This window comes from Hyperolius riggenbachi, chromosome 8 (assembly GCF_040937935.1).
Source record: "Hyperolius riggenbachi isolate aHypRig1 chromosome 8, aHypRig1.pri, whole genome shotgun sequence".
In the NCBI taxonomy this organism is placed as follows: Eukaryota; Metazoa; Chordata; class Amphibia; order Anura; family Hyperoliidae; genus Hyperolius; species Hyperolius riggenbachi.
The window spans coordinates 278,298,234-278,314,756 of NC_090653.1; the positions used below are offsets into that span (position 1 = coordinate 278,298,234).

General features: G+C 48.7%; 1 protein-coding gene across 2 annotated transcripts in view; it reads right to left on the minus strand.

Moving 5' to 3' along the window:
- The window catches only part of LOC137528581 (ficolin-1-like), a 50,479-nt gene that overhangs the window by 7,086 nt on the left and 26,870 nt on the right, over positions 1 to 16,523 (minus strand). For both annotated transcript variants that reach the window (XM_068249921.1, XM_068249920.1), the window contains 2 exons: positions 15,869 to 15,998; positions 3,252 to 3,386 (listed from right to left, as the gene is read on the minus strand). In XM_068249921.1, coding sequence (XP_068106022.1) covers positions 3,252 to 3,386; positions 15,869 to 15,998 — 265 coding nt within the window. The remainder of the gene's footprint in view (positions 1 to 3,251; positions 3,387 to 15,868; positions 15,999 to 16,523) is intronic.

The following is a 16,523-nucleotide window of genomic DNA, read 5'->3' on the forward strand; positions in this document are numbered from 1 at the left end:
CTTAGGCTCCAACTCCGGACCGGAATCACACCAGTAAAGGGTTCCCCCACCATTACCCATGGTCAGTGGTCATAATGGCAGACTTGACCTCTATAACAGATTCTCGCCGGAGACCAACCTGGTGAATCGCAGTGAAGGCACCATCAGACTTGCCCTCCATCACTGATTCTCGTTAAAGGATTTAATGTCAACTCTTTCCAAAAACAGCAGGGCCTCCAGAGTCCCGTATTGTTATTTTTGGTCACTACCTCGGGGCGGGCATGCCTGCTGCCCTTCTTGCCTGGATGTGTGGTGGTAGCCGTTTCTTAGGCTCCTAGTCCGGAACGCAATATAAGTCGGATTCCCCGGCCATTACCCGTGGTCAGTGGTCACTAGTCACCATGGTACTGAGACTATAGTATCTTCAAACGGTTTCACACAATTGAAAAAAATGGCAAACTTGCCCTCCATAAAACATTCCCGGCAAATGCTTTCGACTTGGTTTGTCTTCCGCTGGGTCAAGGGTCCACCTGACCACAGATGCCTGGTCTGCAAAGCACGGTCAGGGCAGGTACAGCATGGGTCTCAGCAGGTTATCACTTCGGGCCGGAATCCAACCTTGATTCCCCGGCCATTACCCGTGGTGACAATGGCAGACTTGCCCTCCATAACTGATTACCGTTAAAGGATTTAAAGTCAATTCATTTCAAAAACAGCAGGGCCTCCCGAGTCCCGTATTGTTATTTTTGGTCACTACCTCGGGGCGGGCATGCCTGCTGCCCTCCTTGCAATGGATGTGTGGTGATAGTCGACTGTTTGTTAGGCTCCAACTCCGGACCGGAATCACACCAGGAAGGTGTAATGATCTGCTCAGCTGTCTGCATGGGCAGACAGCTGTTTGTCAATTCCTTAAGTTTGAGGGCTGCAGGTCTCTGGAAAAGAGACCTGTCTTTACTTTGCAAGTTTCAGACTTGCTCTGCTGCTGAGGAATTTGCATATACTTGTGCAGATTGCCTAGCTGCCTCCTTTGAAGGCTGGCAGTATAAATACCATGTTCTCCCAGAATCCTTTGCTGGTCATAATGGTTTGTTACTGAGAAACACTCCTAGAGTGTCAGCCTTGTCTGTTTGTTAAAGATTATCTAGAGTAATTCTTGGGACTGTACTAGGCATTCGCTCTAGTGCAGTCGGATTGTATTATCTGTTTTGCCTGTACAGTCTTTCTGTCTCGATTGCCTTGTCGCCAGCGTCGGTCGACAGGGAATCGTTCTGTTTGTCTGGGGGTGCTAACCAGAGCAGCGGTTGCTACTGGTAGCCCCTTCTGTTCAACTGTCTGGATCGCACTCGCCTTAGTGGTAGTGGCAGTTCCTCCTTCTGTATTCTGCTCTCCGTTGCGATTGTCCTGTCGCCAGCGGCGGTTGACAGGAAATCGTTCTGTCTGTCTGGGAGTGTAGGCCAGAGCTGCGGTTGCTACTGGCTGCTCCATCTGCTTGGATCGCACTCGCCCTAGTGGTAGATGCAGTACCTCTTTCTGTATTCTGTCTGGGGGTGCTAACCAGAGCAGCGGTTGCTACTGGTAGCCCCATCTGTTTGTCTGTCTGGATCGCACTCGCTCTAGTGGTAGCGGCGGTGGTTCCTTCTGAACTCTGTCTGGGAGTGTAGGCCAGAGCTGCGGTTGCTGCTAGCCGCTCCTCCTCTTTGTCTTGTCTTGTACGGACGCTTTCTGTAGGCTCGGTGAGGTAACCGTTAGCAAGCGTTCACGTTCTCTACCTTGTGTTTGTGTGTTATTGGTTAGTTAGGGTGGCACGCTTATCACTGGGTGATTGTTCAGAAACGCGTTCGCTGTTGCGAATGAGTGCGGTGTTCGCGTTTAGTTAGTGTTTGTTATTTTCTTTATTGTTCTGATTCTTGTTTGCTGTGCCTTTGCTACTCTCGTGCTCTGTCCTTCTCAGTCTGGTGTCTGTTGCCAATCGCCAGTCTTTGCGATTGCGTTCTTGCTTTATTTCCGTTAATGTGTGTTCACCGTCGCTGGGGGGCGACTAGATTGGTGAACACACATTCTGTCTGTCCCTGTGCTATTTCTCTTTGAGGGCTATTCAGCCCTGCTTGATCCTGCTCGTACAATTCCCATCTTGCATCTGTGGCAGTGCAGAGACTCTGCTCGTCTGCACTCCACAGCTCCATCTGCCGGTGGGAATTGCCCTCTACCGATGCATTGCACCTAACTTGGGTTCTACCTAAATTATACGCTTGTGGAGGATTTCCGCTGTGTCAGCGCGCATCTTGTGCACTGACCACGTTAACGATTCCGCAAACGTTACAGAAGGGTTCCCCCGCCATTACCCTTGGTCACAATGGCAGACTTGCCCTCCATAATAGATTCTCATTGCAGGTACTGAACAGCAAGTAGAAAATGTAATGTAAAAAAATAGATGTAAGCTTTAACAATGGTAGAGAAAGAACCATCGAAAGTTGATAAGGCAGACAGACATTACCTAACCAGACATCACTGAGTGAGGAAGAGCAATCTCGCCATGTTGCGCAGTAGTCCAGCACGGGCGTCACTACACAAACAGCTGTTTGCGGTGCGTTACCCAGTGAGTTTGGTGTGTCAGTGTGAAGCAGTACACTAATTACACTCCCTGATTGATGTATACACATGCAAGATGTTTTAAAGCACCTTAGGCCTGCAATTTAGCATGCAATGTGATTTCTGCCTTTAAAACGCTGCTTTGCATCAAATCCAGATTTTTCACCGGGACCTTTGGCATGTATCCCACTCCGCCATGCCCCCCTCTAGGTGTTAGACCCCTTGAAACATCTTTTCCATCACTTTTGTGGCCAGCATATGTGTTTCTAGTTTTCCAAGTTCGCCTCCCCATTGAAGTCTATTGCGGTTTGCGAACTTTTTCGCGAACCGAACAGGGTTCGCAAACCGAAAATCGGAGGGTCGTGACATCTCTATGTGTCCCTCGCCGCAGCTCTGCTCCCACCAGGTATTTCGGGGTCCCCTGGTAAGTAGATGTGTTTTTTTTAAATGCTTGATGTTTCTTTTAAGTCAAATGTTCAGACAGGAAGAGGAAGGATTGCTGCAATGTTCCCTCCCTTTTCCCCACCCCATTCACTCCCATGTTTGTGGGCCCACCATCTGCTGGATAAGAGTTGGGGGCTAGAAATCATGTTGTGTGGGTTCGAAGAAAGGCCCGGAGAAGACCCCCATCTGCCGGTCTGGAAACTACTATTCAAGAACTTTAGCTTGTTAAAAATATTTACCTGCATCACCACCGGTGAACGCTCCCAGAACTATCTTGTACTTTTCGGCCTCCTCCAGAACTTTGAATGAAGTGTATTTGACAAAAGTCTTTCCATTTTCAAAATCCTGAAAATCGATACGCAATTCCCAAGTTCCTGAAAAACAAGAAATGCCACATCACACTTAATATATCTTCATAGCTCCCAACTGTCCCTCTTTTGGGGGAACAGTCCCTCTTTGAGAGCCCCGTCCCTCTTTCCTCCTCATTTGTCCCTCTTTCAGGACTTTGTCCCTCTTTCTATGTAAATATATCTATTTTTCTACAAAAAAAATGTTTGATTGACTCTAAACTTTATTCCCAGACTTTAAATTGATATATTACTAATTTGAAAATGTTACTATGAAGGAAAATGAACCAGGATAGAAAGGACCAGTGTGATTTGAATGATACAAAAAAGTGTTTTTCTTATGAAATTTTTATGGTATGCGTGACAAGGGGTGTGATGGGGCGTGATCAGGGGTGTGGCATGGGTGTGGTTTAAGTGTCCCTCCTCATCTCAAAAAGTTGAGAGGTATGTAATTATTAAACTCTGTTCTCAAACACAGACAGCTGACTGCAGAGCTTTTATTATGGCCAGGCTGTAGTACTATAACCCATCATCACGTATACTTGTTTTAATACGAACCTGTGGTTATCTGAAAAGTGTGGCGGAACTCTGCCACTCATCTCACTTAATGCTCCTCCCACTCCTGCCTCTCCTCTGATGCTGCCCCTCTTTGCCAGTTCCTCCATCATCTGCCTGTGACCCAGAGGATCCAGTTCAGTCTCTTAGCCCTCTCTTATAAAGCTTTCCATAGGCTGTCCTTCCACACATTTTTATATTTTCTGCCCATGGGAGGGATCCTGTTAAAAAGAACAGGAGACCCCAGATTCTCTAAAGAGTCGCGTGCACAGCGCACACACACCACAATCACCGCACTAAGCCGCTGCCCACATTAAGCTGCTGCTGCAGTAAGTTGCCTCCCTTCACCTATAATTATACCGCCCACACTAAGCCACTGCCCACTTGTGCCTCTATGCATACTTAACCTCTTGACGACCAGCTAACGCCGATTGGCGTAAACTGGTCGTCTGCGGGTTACCATGGAAACGGCCGCTCGATCGAGCGGCCTTTCCATGTCAGTTCACGGAGGGTGTCTCCGTGAACAGCCGGAGGGCCGCCAATCGTGGCTCGCCGGCAAAATGTAAACAGGCAGGGAAGAAATCCCCGCTGTTTACATCATACGTCGCTGCTGCGCAGCAGCGCCGTAAGGCAGATCGGCGATCCCCGGCCTCTGATTGGCCGGGGATCGCCGGCATATGATAGGCTGAAGCCTATCCTGTCCTGCGCAGCTCACAAAGGGAGGGAGAGGGAGGGAGCGGGCGAGACGGCGGAGAACGCTGCGGAGGGGGGCTTTGAAGAGCCCCCCCGCTAAGCAAATGCAGCCGGCGTCGATCAGACCCCCCCAGCAGGACATCCCCCTAGTGGGGAAAAAAGGGGGGTAGTATGATCGCCCTGCTGCACTCCTGATCGGTGCTGCGGGCTGCAGAGCCCACGCAGCACCGATCACTGAAAAATCCCCTGGTCGGCAAGAGGTTAAAGAGGAACAGAAAATAACGTGATGAAAAAAAGTGCTTAATTTTTACAATAATTATTTATAAATGATTTAGTCAATGTTTGCCCATTGTAAAATCTTTCATCTCCCTGATATACATTCTGACGTGTATCACATTGCGACATTTTTACTGCTAGCAGGTGATTTCTGTGGAAGGAGATGATGCATTTTTTTGGCAGTTAGAAATAGCTGTTATTTCCCACAATTCAACAAGGCTCTCACAGTATGATGTCAGCACCCTGGTCCTGACATCACACTGTGGGAGGGGTTTCACCACAATCTCAGCCATACAGAGCCCCCTGATGATCCGTTTGAGAAAAGGTAAAGATTTCTCATGGGAAAGGGGGTATCGGCTACTGATTAGAATGGAGTTCAATCCTTGGTTACGGTCTCTCTTTAAATGGAACCTAAACTGAGAAGGATATGGATTTTTCCTTTTAAAATACCAGTTGCCTGACTCTCCTGCTGATCCTGTGTCTCTAATACTTTTAGCCACAGCCCCTGAACAAGCATGCAGATCAGGTGCTCTGCCTGAAGTCAGACTGGATTAGCTGCGGAAACATCCATATCCCTCTCAGTTAAGGTTACCTTTAAAGGAGTCATTAGGGGAGAAATGGTAAAATAAGTGATACTTACTGGGGGCTTCCTCCAGCTCCAAGCTCCCAGGACGTCCCTCGCCGCAGCTCTTCCCGCAGCCGTTCGCAGAACTACTGCGTTGTCCGCTCCGGCCCACGTGGCGTTGATTGACAGCGCCGCTCGCGCAGGGCAGTACACAGCGACCTGGAGGTCGCTCTGACGTCATCGCCGGGGACCGGGTCGGAGCCCCGGCAAACGGCTGCGGGCAGAGGTGCAGCGAGGGAGGTCCTGGGAGCTTGAAGCTGGAAGAAGCCCCCGGTAAGTACCACTTATTTTACCATTTCTCCCCTGATGACTCCTTTAAGTATGCATGGACACACCTGCAGCTGTGCATGCGCAACCTCCGCACTAAGCCGCCACTCACACTAAGCTGCTACACACAACTAGTGTTGGGCGAACATCTAGATGTTCGGGTTCGGGCCGAACAGGCCGAACATGGCCGCGATGTTCGGGTGTTCGACCCGAACTCCGAACATAATGGAAGTCAATGGGGACCCGAACTTTTGTGGTTTGTAAAGCCTCCTTACATGCTACATACCCCAAATTTACAGGGTATGTGCACCTTGGGAGTGGGTACAAGAGGAAAAAAAAATTTAGCAAAAAGAGCTTATAGTTTTTGAGAAAATCGATTTTAAAGTTTCAAAGGGAAAACTGTCTTTTAAATGCGGGAAATGTCTGTTTTCTTTGCACAGGTAACATGCTTTTTGTCGGCATGCAGTCATAAATGTAATACATATAAGAGGTTCCAGGAAAAGGGACCGGTAATGCTAACCCAGCAGCAGCACACGTGATGGAACAGGAGGAGGGTGGCGCAGGAGGAGAAGGCCACGCTTTGAGACACAACAACCCAGGCCTTGCATGAGGACAAGAAGCGTGCGGATAGCATGCTTTGTACCACCATGCAGTCATAAATGTAATAAAGATAAGTGGTTCAATAAACAGGGACCACGCGGCAACGCTAACCCAGCAGCAGCACACGTGATGGAACAGGAGGAGGCGCAGGAGGAGAAGGCCACGCTTTGTGAGACACAACAACCCAGGCCTTGCATGAGGACAAAAAGCGTGCGGATAGCATGCTTTGTACCGCCATGTAGTCATAAATGTAATAAAGATAAGAGGTTCAATAAACAGGGACCACGCGGCAACGCTAACCCAGCAGCAGCAGCAGCAGCAGCACACGTGATGGAACAGGAGGAGGCGCAGGAGGAGAAGGCCACGCTTTGTGAGACACAACAACCCAGGCCTTGCATGAGGACAAAAAGCGTGCGGATAGCATGCTTTGTACCGCCATGTAGTCATAAATGTAATAAAGATAAGAGGTTCAATAAACAGGGACCACGCGGCAACGGTAACCCAGCAGCAGCAGCAGCAGCACACGTGATGGAACAGGAGGAGGCGCAGGAGGAGAAGGCCACGCTTTGTGAGACACAACAACCCAGGCCTTGCATGAGGACAAAAAGCGTGCGGATAGCATGCTTTGTACCGCCATGTAGTCATAAATGTAATAAAGATAAGAGGTTCCATAAACAGGGACCACGCGGCAACGGTAACCCAGCAGCAGCAGCAGCAGCAGCAGCACACGTGATGGAACAGGAGGAGGCGCAGGAGGAGAAGGCCACGCTTTGTGAGACACAACAACCCAGGCCTTGCATGAGGACAAAAAGCGTGCGGATAGCATGCTTTGTACCGCCATGTAGTCATAAATGTAATAAAGATAAGAGGTTCCATAAACAGGGACCGGCAACGGTAACCCAGCAGCAGCAGCAGCAGCAGCAGCACACGTGATGGAACAGGAGGAGGCGCAGGAGGAGAAGGCCACGCTTTGTGAGACACAACAACCCAGGCCTTGCATGAGGACAAAAAGCGTGCGGATATAGCAGCAATGCTTTTTGCCGCCATGCAGTCATAAATGTAATACAGATGAGAGGTTCAATAAACAGGGACCGGAAACGCTAAACCATCCCAGATGTTCATCGGTCATGTTACTTGGTTGGGGTCCAGGAGTGTTGCGTAGTCGTTTCCAATCCAGGATTGATTCATTTTAATTTGAGTCAGACGGTCTGCATTTTCTGTGGAGAGGCGGATACGCCGATCTGTGATGATGCCTCCGGCAGCACTGAAACAGCGTTCCGACATAACGCTGGCTGCCGGGCAAGCCAGCACCTCTATTGCGTACATTGCCAGTTCGTGCCAGGTGTCTAGCTTCATGCCCGGTTTCAGGTCCAGCGGTGCCAGCCACAAATCCGTCTGTTCCTTTATTCCCCTCCAAATTTCCTCCCCTGTGTGCTGCTTATCCCCAAGGCAGATCAGCTTCAGCAACGCTTGCTGACGCATGCCAACAGCTGTGCTGCACTGCTTCCACGATCCTACTGCTGCTGGTGCTGGGTTAGCATTTCCGGATGAGGTACAGCTTTGAGATGCGTTGGAGGAGAAGGAGTCAGAGAGGTAGGTGCTGCTGTTGTTATCCAGCTGTTTGCGGCGTGGGCAACACCCGCGCCGTAGCAGGTGAGGAATCGCTGCCAGGCTCCACAAGGTTCACCCAGTGCGCGGTAAGGGAGATGTATCGACCCTGGCCGAACGCACTCGTCCAGGTGTCAGTGGTGAGGTGAACCTTGCAGGCAACGGCATTCTTCAAGCTTCGGGTTATTTAGCTGACCACGTGCTCATGCAACTCAGGCACTGCAGAGCGCGCAAAGTGGTAGCGGCTGGGAACAACGTAACGTGGGATGGCCACTGACATCATGCCCTTGAAGCTGTTTGTCTCCACCACTCGATATGGCAGCATTTCGCAGGCCAGAAGCTTGGCTATGCTGGCTGGCTGTTACTGCCACGGCCCGGGGGTCATTTGCTGGCAATTTCCTCTTGTGCTCAAACATCTCAGAGACAGACAACTCAACCGTAGCGCTGCACACCGAAGGGCTGTTGGTTGTTGTGTTTGATGAACACTGGGAGACCTCAAGAGCACTAGTCCGGAAAGTGACAGTGTCAGCATCGTCTGATGTTTGTGAATGTTGTGAACCACGCAATGGCTGGGCTACTGCTGCTGCTGAGGCGGGTCTGGTGGTGAGTCTGGTGAACCCAAGGGAGGCAGTGTTGCTGGTGGTACCCTGTCCTGCCGCGTTTGCCCACAGAGTGGGATGTTTGGATAGAATGTGGCGGCTCATGCTGGTGGTGGAGAGGTTGTTAATACTTTTCCCCCTGCTCAGGCGGGTCTTGCACACCTTGCAAATCGCCATGGTAACATCCTCAGTGCAGTCTTCAAAGAAAGCCCAGACTTTAACTGGCTGAGGACTCGGACCTCGTGCGTTATGTGCTGGTGCTGCTTAACCCACTGCTGGACGCTTGAGAGGTCATCCAAGTAATTATCTGGTCCTGTTCTTTTGGATCTGTGAGGGTTGTTGTCCTGGACAACATGGGCAGTATTGAGTGGGTTTTCTTGGGTGCTCCCCTGTGGCCTGTACGTGAACCGTCAGGGGAAACACCTCTTCCCTTGCCCCTCCCTCTTTCACCGGATTTCTTCCTCATTTCACTTATCCTTAAAGTACACGCTGACTGGCAGCAGTACAGTGGCAGTACAGAAATGCTATACAGTGGTGGGTGAGCGGTGTACCACTATTGTCAGCAGTGACACAGAGCACAATGCTATACAGTGGCGGGTGAGCGGTGTACTACTGTTCCCAGCAGACACAGAGTGGAAGTAAACACAATGCTATATAGTGTGGCTGAGCCGTGTACACAGAGTGGCATTAAACACAATGCTATATAGTCTGCTATATAGTCACCCCGAACAGGGTGATGTTCTGCAGAACCCGAACAGTGGCAAACACTGTTCGCCCAACACTACTGGGAGGGAACGCAGATTTTAGTACCTAAACACACGATACAACATGTTTTCCGGGGTCGGACTCTGAGGCACATACAGATGGTCCCGATCATCATCCTCATCATACAACTCTTCTCCTGAGTCTGACCCACCCACCACCTCTGCCACCCCAACATCCCCAGACACAGACCCCTCATCGTCCTCAACATTAACTTGGGATGCTGGCCTGAGCCAGACCTCCTCCTCCACATCAGGCCCCATCATCTCCTCAATGGCAGCCCTCATTAATCGCTCTGGCGACGGACTGATGGACACAACGTTCTCCTCCGGGGAGGGCTGCTGCTGACCACTGGCTGCTGGGGTGGATGTTATAGCTTGCGTGGGGCGTTGGCTGTTGCTGTTGTTGGGAGTGCTGCTCACAGCGGAGGTCTCTGGGGAACTCATGTTGAGCTCATATAGTGGTTGACGGTGAGTGGAGTATTACTGATCCCAGCAATATACACACTGACTGGCAGAGTACGCAATGCTATATAGTGTGGCTGAGCGGTGTACACAGAGTGGCAGTAAACACAATGCTATATAGTCTGGCTGAGCGAGCGGTGTACTACTGTTCCCAGCAGAATCAGAGTGGCAGTAAACAATGGTATATAGTCTGGCTGAGCGGTGTACACAGAGTGTCAGTAAACAATGGTATATAGTCTGGCTGAGCGAGCGGTGTACTACTGTTCCCAGCAGAATCAGAGTGGCAGTAAACAATGGTATATAGTCTGGCTGAGCGGTGTACACAGAGTGTCAGTAAACAATGGTATATAGTCTGGCTGAGCGGTGTACACACAATGCTATATAGTCTGCTATATAGTGTCAGTAAACAATGGTATATAGTCTGGCTGAGCGAGCGGTGTACTACTGTTCCCAGCAGAATCAGAGTGGCAGTAAACAATGGTATATAGTCTGGCTGAGCGGTGTACACAGAGTGTCAGTAAACAATGGTATATAGTCTGGCTGAGCGAGCGGTGTACTACTGTTCCCAGCAGAATCAGAGTGGCAGTAAACAATGGTATATAGTCTGGCTGAGCGGTGTACACAGAGTGTCAGTAAACAATGGTATATAGTCTGGCTGAGCGAGCGGTGTACTACTGTTCCCAGCAGAATCAGAGTGGCAGTAAACAATGGTATATAGTCTGGCTGAGCGGTGTACACAGAGTGTCAGTAAACAATGGTATATAGTCTGGCTGAGCGGTGTACACACAATGCTATATAGTCTGCTATATAGTGTCAGTAAACAATGGTATATAGTCTGGCTGAGCGAGCGGTGTACTACTGTTCCCAGCAGAATCAGAGTGGCAGTAAACAATGGTATATAGTCTGGCTGAGCGGTGTACACAGAGTTTCAGTAAACAATGGTATATAGTCTGGCTGAGCGGTGTACACAGAGTGTCAGTAAACAATGGTATATAGTCTGGCTGAGCGGTGTACACAGAGTGGCAGTAAACACAATGCTATATAGTCTGGCTGAGCGAGCGGTGTACTACTGTTCCCAGCAGAATCAGAGTGGCAGTAAACAATGGTATATAGTCTGGCTGAGCGGTGTACACAGAGTGTCAGTAAACAATGGTATATAGTCTGGCTGAGCGGTGTACACAGAGTGTCAGTAAACAATGGTATATAGTCTGGCTGAGCGGTGTACACAGAGTGGCAGTAAACACAATGCTATATACTCTGGCTGAGCGAGCGGTGTACTACTGTTCCCAGCAGACACAGAACAGTGAACAGAATGCTATATAGTGTGGCTGAGCGAGCGGTGTACCACTATTCCCAGCAGACACAGAACAGTGAACAGAATGCTATATAGTGTGGCTGAGCGGGCGGTGTACCACTATTCCCAGCAGACACAGAACAGTGAACAGAATGCTATATAGTGTGGATGAGCGAGCGGTGTACCACTATTCCCAGCAGACACAGAACAGTAAACAGAATGCTATATAGTGTGGCTGAGCGAGCGGTGTACCACTATTCCCAGCAGACACAGAACAGTGAACAGAATGCTATATAGTGTGGCTGAGCGAGCGGTGTACCACTATTCCCAGCAGACACAGAACAGTGCACAGAATGCTATATAGTGTGGCTGAGCGAGCGGTGTACCACTATTCCCAGCAGACACAGAACAGTAAACAGAATGCTATATAGTGTGGCTGAGCGAGCGGTGTACCACTATTCCCAGCAGACACAGAACAGTAAACAGAATGCTATATAGTGTGGCTGAGCGAGCGGTGTACCACTATTCCAAGCAGACACAGAACAGTGAACAGAATGCTATATAGTGTGGCTGAGCGAGCGGTGTACCACTATTCCCAGCAGACACAGAGTGGCAGTAAACAGAATGCTATATAGTGTGGCTGAGCGAGGTACACAGAGTGGCAGTAAACAGAATGCTATATAGTGTGGCTGAGCAAGCGGTGTACTACTATTCCCAGCAGACACAGAGTGGCAGTAAACAGAATGCTATATAGTGTGGCTGAGCGAGGTACACAGAGTGGCAGTAAACAGAATGCTATATAGTGTGGCTGAGCAAGCGGTGTACTACTGTTCCCAGCAGTGACACAATGACAGGGGGGACCCTGGCTAGCGTGGCTGGAGCGCGAACTACCCTGCCTGCCTACCCAAAGCTAAACCCACAGACAAATGGCGGAGATATGACGTGGTTCGGGTATTTATTTACCCGAACCACGTGACCGTTCGGCCAATCAGAGCGCGTTCGGGTCCGAACCACGTGACCCGTTCGGCCAATCACAGCGCTAGCCGAACGTTCGGGGAACGTTCGGCCATGCGCTCTTAGTTCGGCCATATGGCCGAACGGTTTGGCCGAGCACCGTCAGGTGTTCGGCCGAACTCGAACATCACCCGAACAGGGTGATGTTCTGCAGAACCCGAACAGTGGCGAACACTGTTCGCCCAACACTACACACAACTGCGCCGCCCACACAAACCCACCCCCATCAGGCCCTTGCGGCGGGTCCTTGCATACTTACAACTTTTGGTTAGTATATAGGATGAGTTTGAAATCATTCAGTCATTTTTGTATTATTATAAGATGACAGTTGCCAGGTTAGCACAGTGATCTCTCAACTTTCAGGTCAGTGCATACTTACAACTGCGGATTAGTATCATGGTGGCCATACATGGTACCATTTTTTCATCCAATCTTACCATTTCTATTTAGTATAAGAGTAAAGTAAGTGAATATACTGAAAGGATAATTTATGCAGTTCCCTTATATTACATAGAAATAGTAAGCAGAGCCGGGACAAGGTCCTCCAGCACCCAAGGCTGAGACACCAAAGTGCGCCCCTCCATCCCTCCCACCCCAGCCGTCACACACTGATTGCTATTAGACTAAGAGGGCCACAGGGCCCACAACCTCCCCAACACCTTAATATCTAGTTATCTGGCTTGCAGTCACTGCCATGTATCCCCTTTTCTTATTTCTTTCTGCTTCATACACAATTAGGAATGACAGCTGAATGAATTGTGCGCCCCCTCCTACACTGCGCCCTGAGGCTGGAGCCTCTCCAGCCTATGCCTCGGCCCGGCCCTGATGGTAAGATTGTATGAAAGAATTGCACCATGTATGGCCACCATTATAGAGACATTAGCTGCATAAATGCTCTTGTGATTCTACATTTTTACAAATGCTCTGTAGTTTTCTACGTAAGTAAAAAAAAGTTGTATAATTGGCTGAAGTCAGCTCTATCGCTAATGCCACAGTCTTATTTCCCCGATTTTAGAGAACAAAGATACATATTTTACAAAGCAAAGTGCCCTCTGTGACTGTGCCAATGATGGTAATAGTATGCTGTGGTAAAAATGATGCCATGCCTGACCTCTCGGGCACGTGCACAGCTAGTGTACAGGATCTATGGACATTTATTGTAGTGATGATGATAATAATGATATATTAATAATGTTAAAGGACCACTGTCGCGAACAATTGTAAAATTTAAAGTATATGTAAACATAAAGAAGTTTCTTCCAGAGTAAAATGGGCCATAAAGACTTTTCTCCTATGTGGCTGTCACTTACAGTAGGTAGTAGAAATCTGACAGAACCAGCAGGTTTTGGGCTAGTCCATTTCTTCATGGGGGATTCTCAGCAAAGCTTTTCTTTTTGATAAAGACACTCCCTGAAAAGGATTTATACAATGATGCTGGTCAGCCTCCCTGCTAACCACACACTTTTGTGACAGTTGGACGGAGCAACTGCCATTCACTACGTGCTTTTGAAACTAAACACAACCCTAAGAATACCCTATGATTAGATGGGCTAGTCCAAAACCTGTCGGTTCTGTCAGATTTCAACTACCTACTGTAAGTGTCAGCAACATAGGAGGAAAGTAAGTTATGGCTCATTTTGCTCTGTAAGAAATGTACTTCTGATTTGTATGTGTTTTAAATGTATTTTACATTTTACGATCTTCACGATACTGGTCCTTTAAGGCTGCACTTTATATATTCTCGCTGCAAATATGTAGTCTTATCTAAGGTCCTGTATGTTTTTAGTTACTCCTGTTTGTGCTTTGCCCGAGGAAGCGGGCGTTGGACCCGCAAAACGCGTAAACGCGTTGCAGTTTTATTGGAGTAAGAAATAAATGTTATACTTCTTTCATGAATACATGGTCATGTCATCTGTGGGGAGGCAAGTCCACTGAACCCTATTTGTATCCTGATTTTAAATATTTTACTCTGCTTTTGGCGCCTTTGTATATTCAATACGAGGATTCTCATTGGTTCACTGAGTGATGGACCAATGAGAATCCTCCCTGATGTTAGGGAGGTGTCAGAATCCGCTCTGCTGGCCTTGATTCCCTGGACTGCTTTGTTTCCTAAGCAGCTTGCATAGTTCAGTCCAGGGAAAAGAGGCCTTTCTGTCAGTTTGCAAGGCATCCACTTATCTTGCAAATCTGCTTGTCTGCTTCCTGTGAGGGTTTCTAGTATAAATGTCACTTCCTCCCAGAATTCCTCGCTCGACATAGTTCCTGATTAGGGAAACTTACCTTAGAGCCTCAGCATCTTTGTTATTGTATTACAGTGTAGTTAATTCTTGGGGATTGCTCCTTGCACTCCTATTTAGTGCAGTCAGGTTTGTGTATATTTGTACTGCCTATTCTGCCTTGTCTTGTCCGTGTGATTGTACTGTCGCCAGCGGTGGCTGACAGTGAATCGTTCTGTCCTGTTCCTAGATCGCATTCGCCCTAGCGTTAAAGGCAGCGGATCTCCCTTGTCTGAATCTTGGAGTATAACCTTAGCTGCGGTTGCTACTGGTTACTCCTTCTGTCTGTCTTGTCTAGGAACGAACGCTTGCTGTTGTCTGGTGTGAAGTAACCGATTAGCAAGCGTTCTCCTCTTGTCTGTACCTTGGAGTTTAACCTTAGCTGCGGTTGCTACTGGTTACTCCTTCTGTCTGTCTTGTCTGGAACGAACGCTTGCTGTTGTCTGGTGTGAGGTAACCGATTAGCAAGCGTTCGCGTTATCTGTTTGTTTTCATTCTCCGTGTTCATATGTTAGTCAGGGTTGGTACGTTTTGTCACTGTTGCACTTATCGTGTGGTGGCCGCACAGTTAACGCGCTTGTCTCTGTTGCGCATATCGTGCGAGGACCGCGTTTAGCTAGTTCGTTTGTTATTTTCCTTGGCGTTCAGATTGTGGTGATTTGCTGTGTCTTCCTTACTCAGTTCACGCTCTGTCTTTACTCAGCCTTGTGTTGCTGATAGCAATCGCCTCTCTTGCGATTAGCTTTCTTACTCTGGTCTGTTCTGATGTGGTATGTCTACCGTCACTGGGTGGCGACTAGATTGGTAGACATACACATAGTCTGTCTCTGTTCTTGCTTTCTTCTGAGTTGCTACTTTGTTGCCCGGTCTTGCTTAATCGTACAATTTCAATCTGGCATCTGTGGCTGTACAGAGGACTTCTCCCTCTGTACTCCACAGTTCCATCTGCTGGTTGGAATTCTCCTCTACAAATCTATACTGGGTACTTTGCTTCTGTGACTGTGGCGATTTCCTTCTGTTTCAGCGCACGTGGTGTGTGCTGACTGGAAACTGAACACAGATCATTACAGGAGGATTCTCATTAGTCTTTTACAATCCAATGGGAGCCTGCTTCTGCTGGAGCTCTGATCTATAAACCAACATTTGTCCCCCATGCCCAGCATCAGTGCCAGCAATGGTGGAGGACCAGAGTGGAAGCAGAAGACAGAGAAGGCTGGTGAGTTGAACCAGAACGAATGGGGAAAACAGCCTACTGAGAACGGATACTGTCCATTCCCATAGGCTTGTTCAATGCGAGCAATGTGAAGGTCTCGTCAGACACTGCCAAGGGGCACAGCATATCTGCTAAGGATACTCTGTCAATGCACCATTGTCCATCTGGCGTAGCTTGACCCCAGCTTAGCAGCCATAGTTTGCCAAAGTTGAAGCTTATTTTTGTCCTTCAGGAAACACAAACTGGCTCTCAGCTTCCATTACCTTTAGAAGTCAATTGATGGAGATTGTCATTTCCCAGCCAAAATTCATTCAAGCGACTTCCAAACCCTTTCTTGTAGTCCTCCCAGCCTCGGAAGAAGTCTACAGATCCATCCCAACGTCTCTGGAAGACCTGCAAAGTCAACAGATGCTGACATACCTCCAAATGTTCAGAGAGAAGAAAAAGGGACACTTTTTTATGAAAAAGCTATGGACAAAATGCATGCACCCACAACACTTCAAACCACACCCTCACTACACCTCAAGTCACTCCACCCATCCTAACTCCAGTCATACCACCTGCATTGCCTCCGGTCACACCACTCAACACCCCTCCAGGCACACCACCCACCAGATCTACAGTCCCACCACTTGTCACGTATAGCTTAGAGGTTTACAAACTTTTTGGCTGTAGGCTGCGTTCTTTCAGTGGCCCGCATGCCTCACCCATTGCTTTCCTGTCTTCTCCTCCCTCTCTGCAGAATTGCGAGAGTGCTTAATCATAGGTTTAACTCCCCCCAATCACGCTTTCCAGCAGCGATATCCATGACCACTATGGTATCATGTGACACACTGGCAAGTACTGGCGGCATGTCACATGACGCTGCCATGGCCATCGGTACTGGAAAGTGCAATTGGGTGAGTTAAACCTATTATT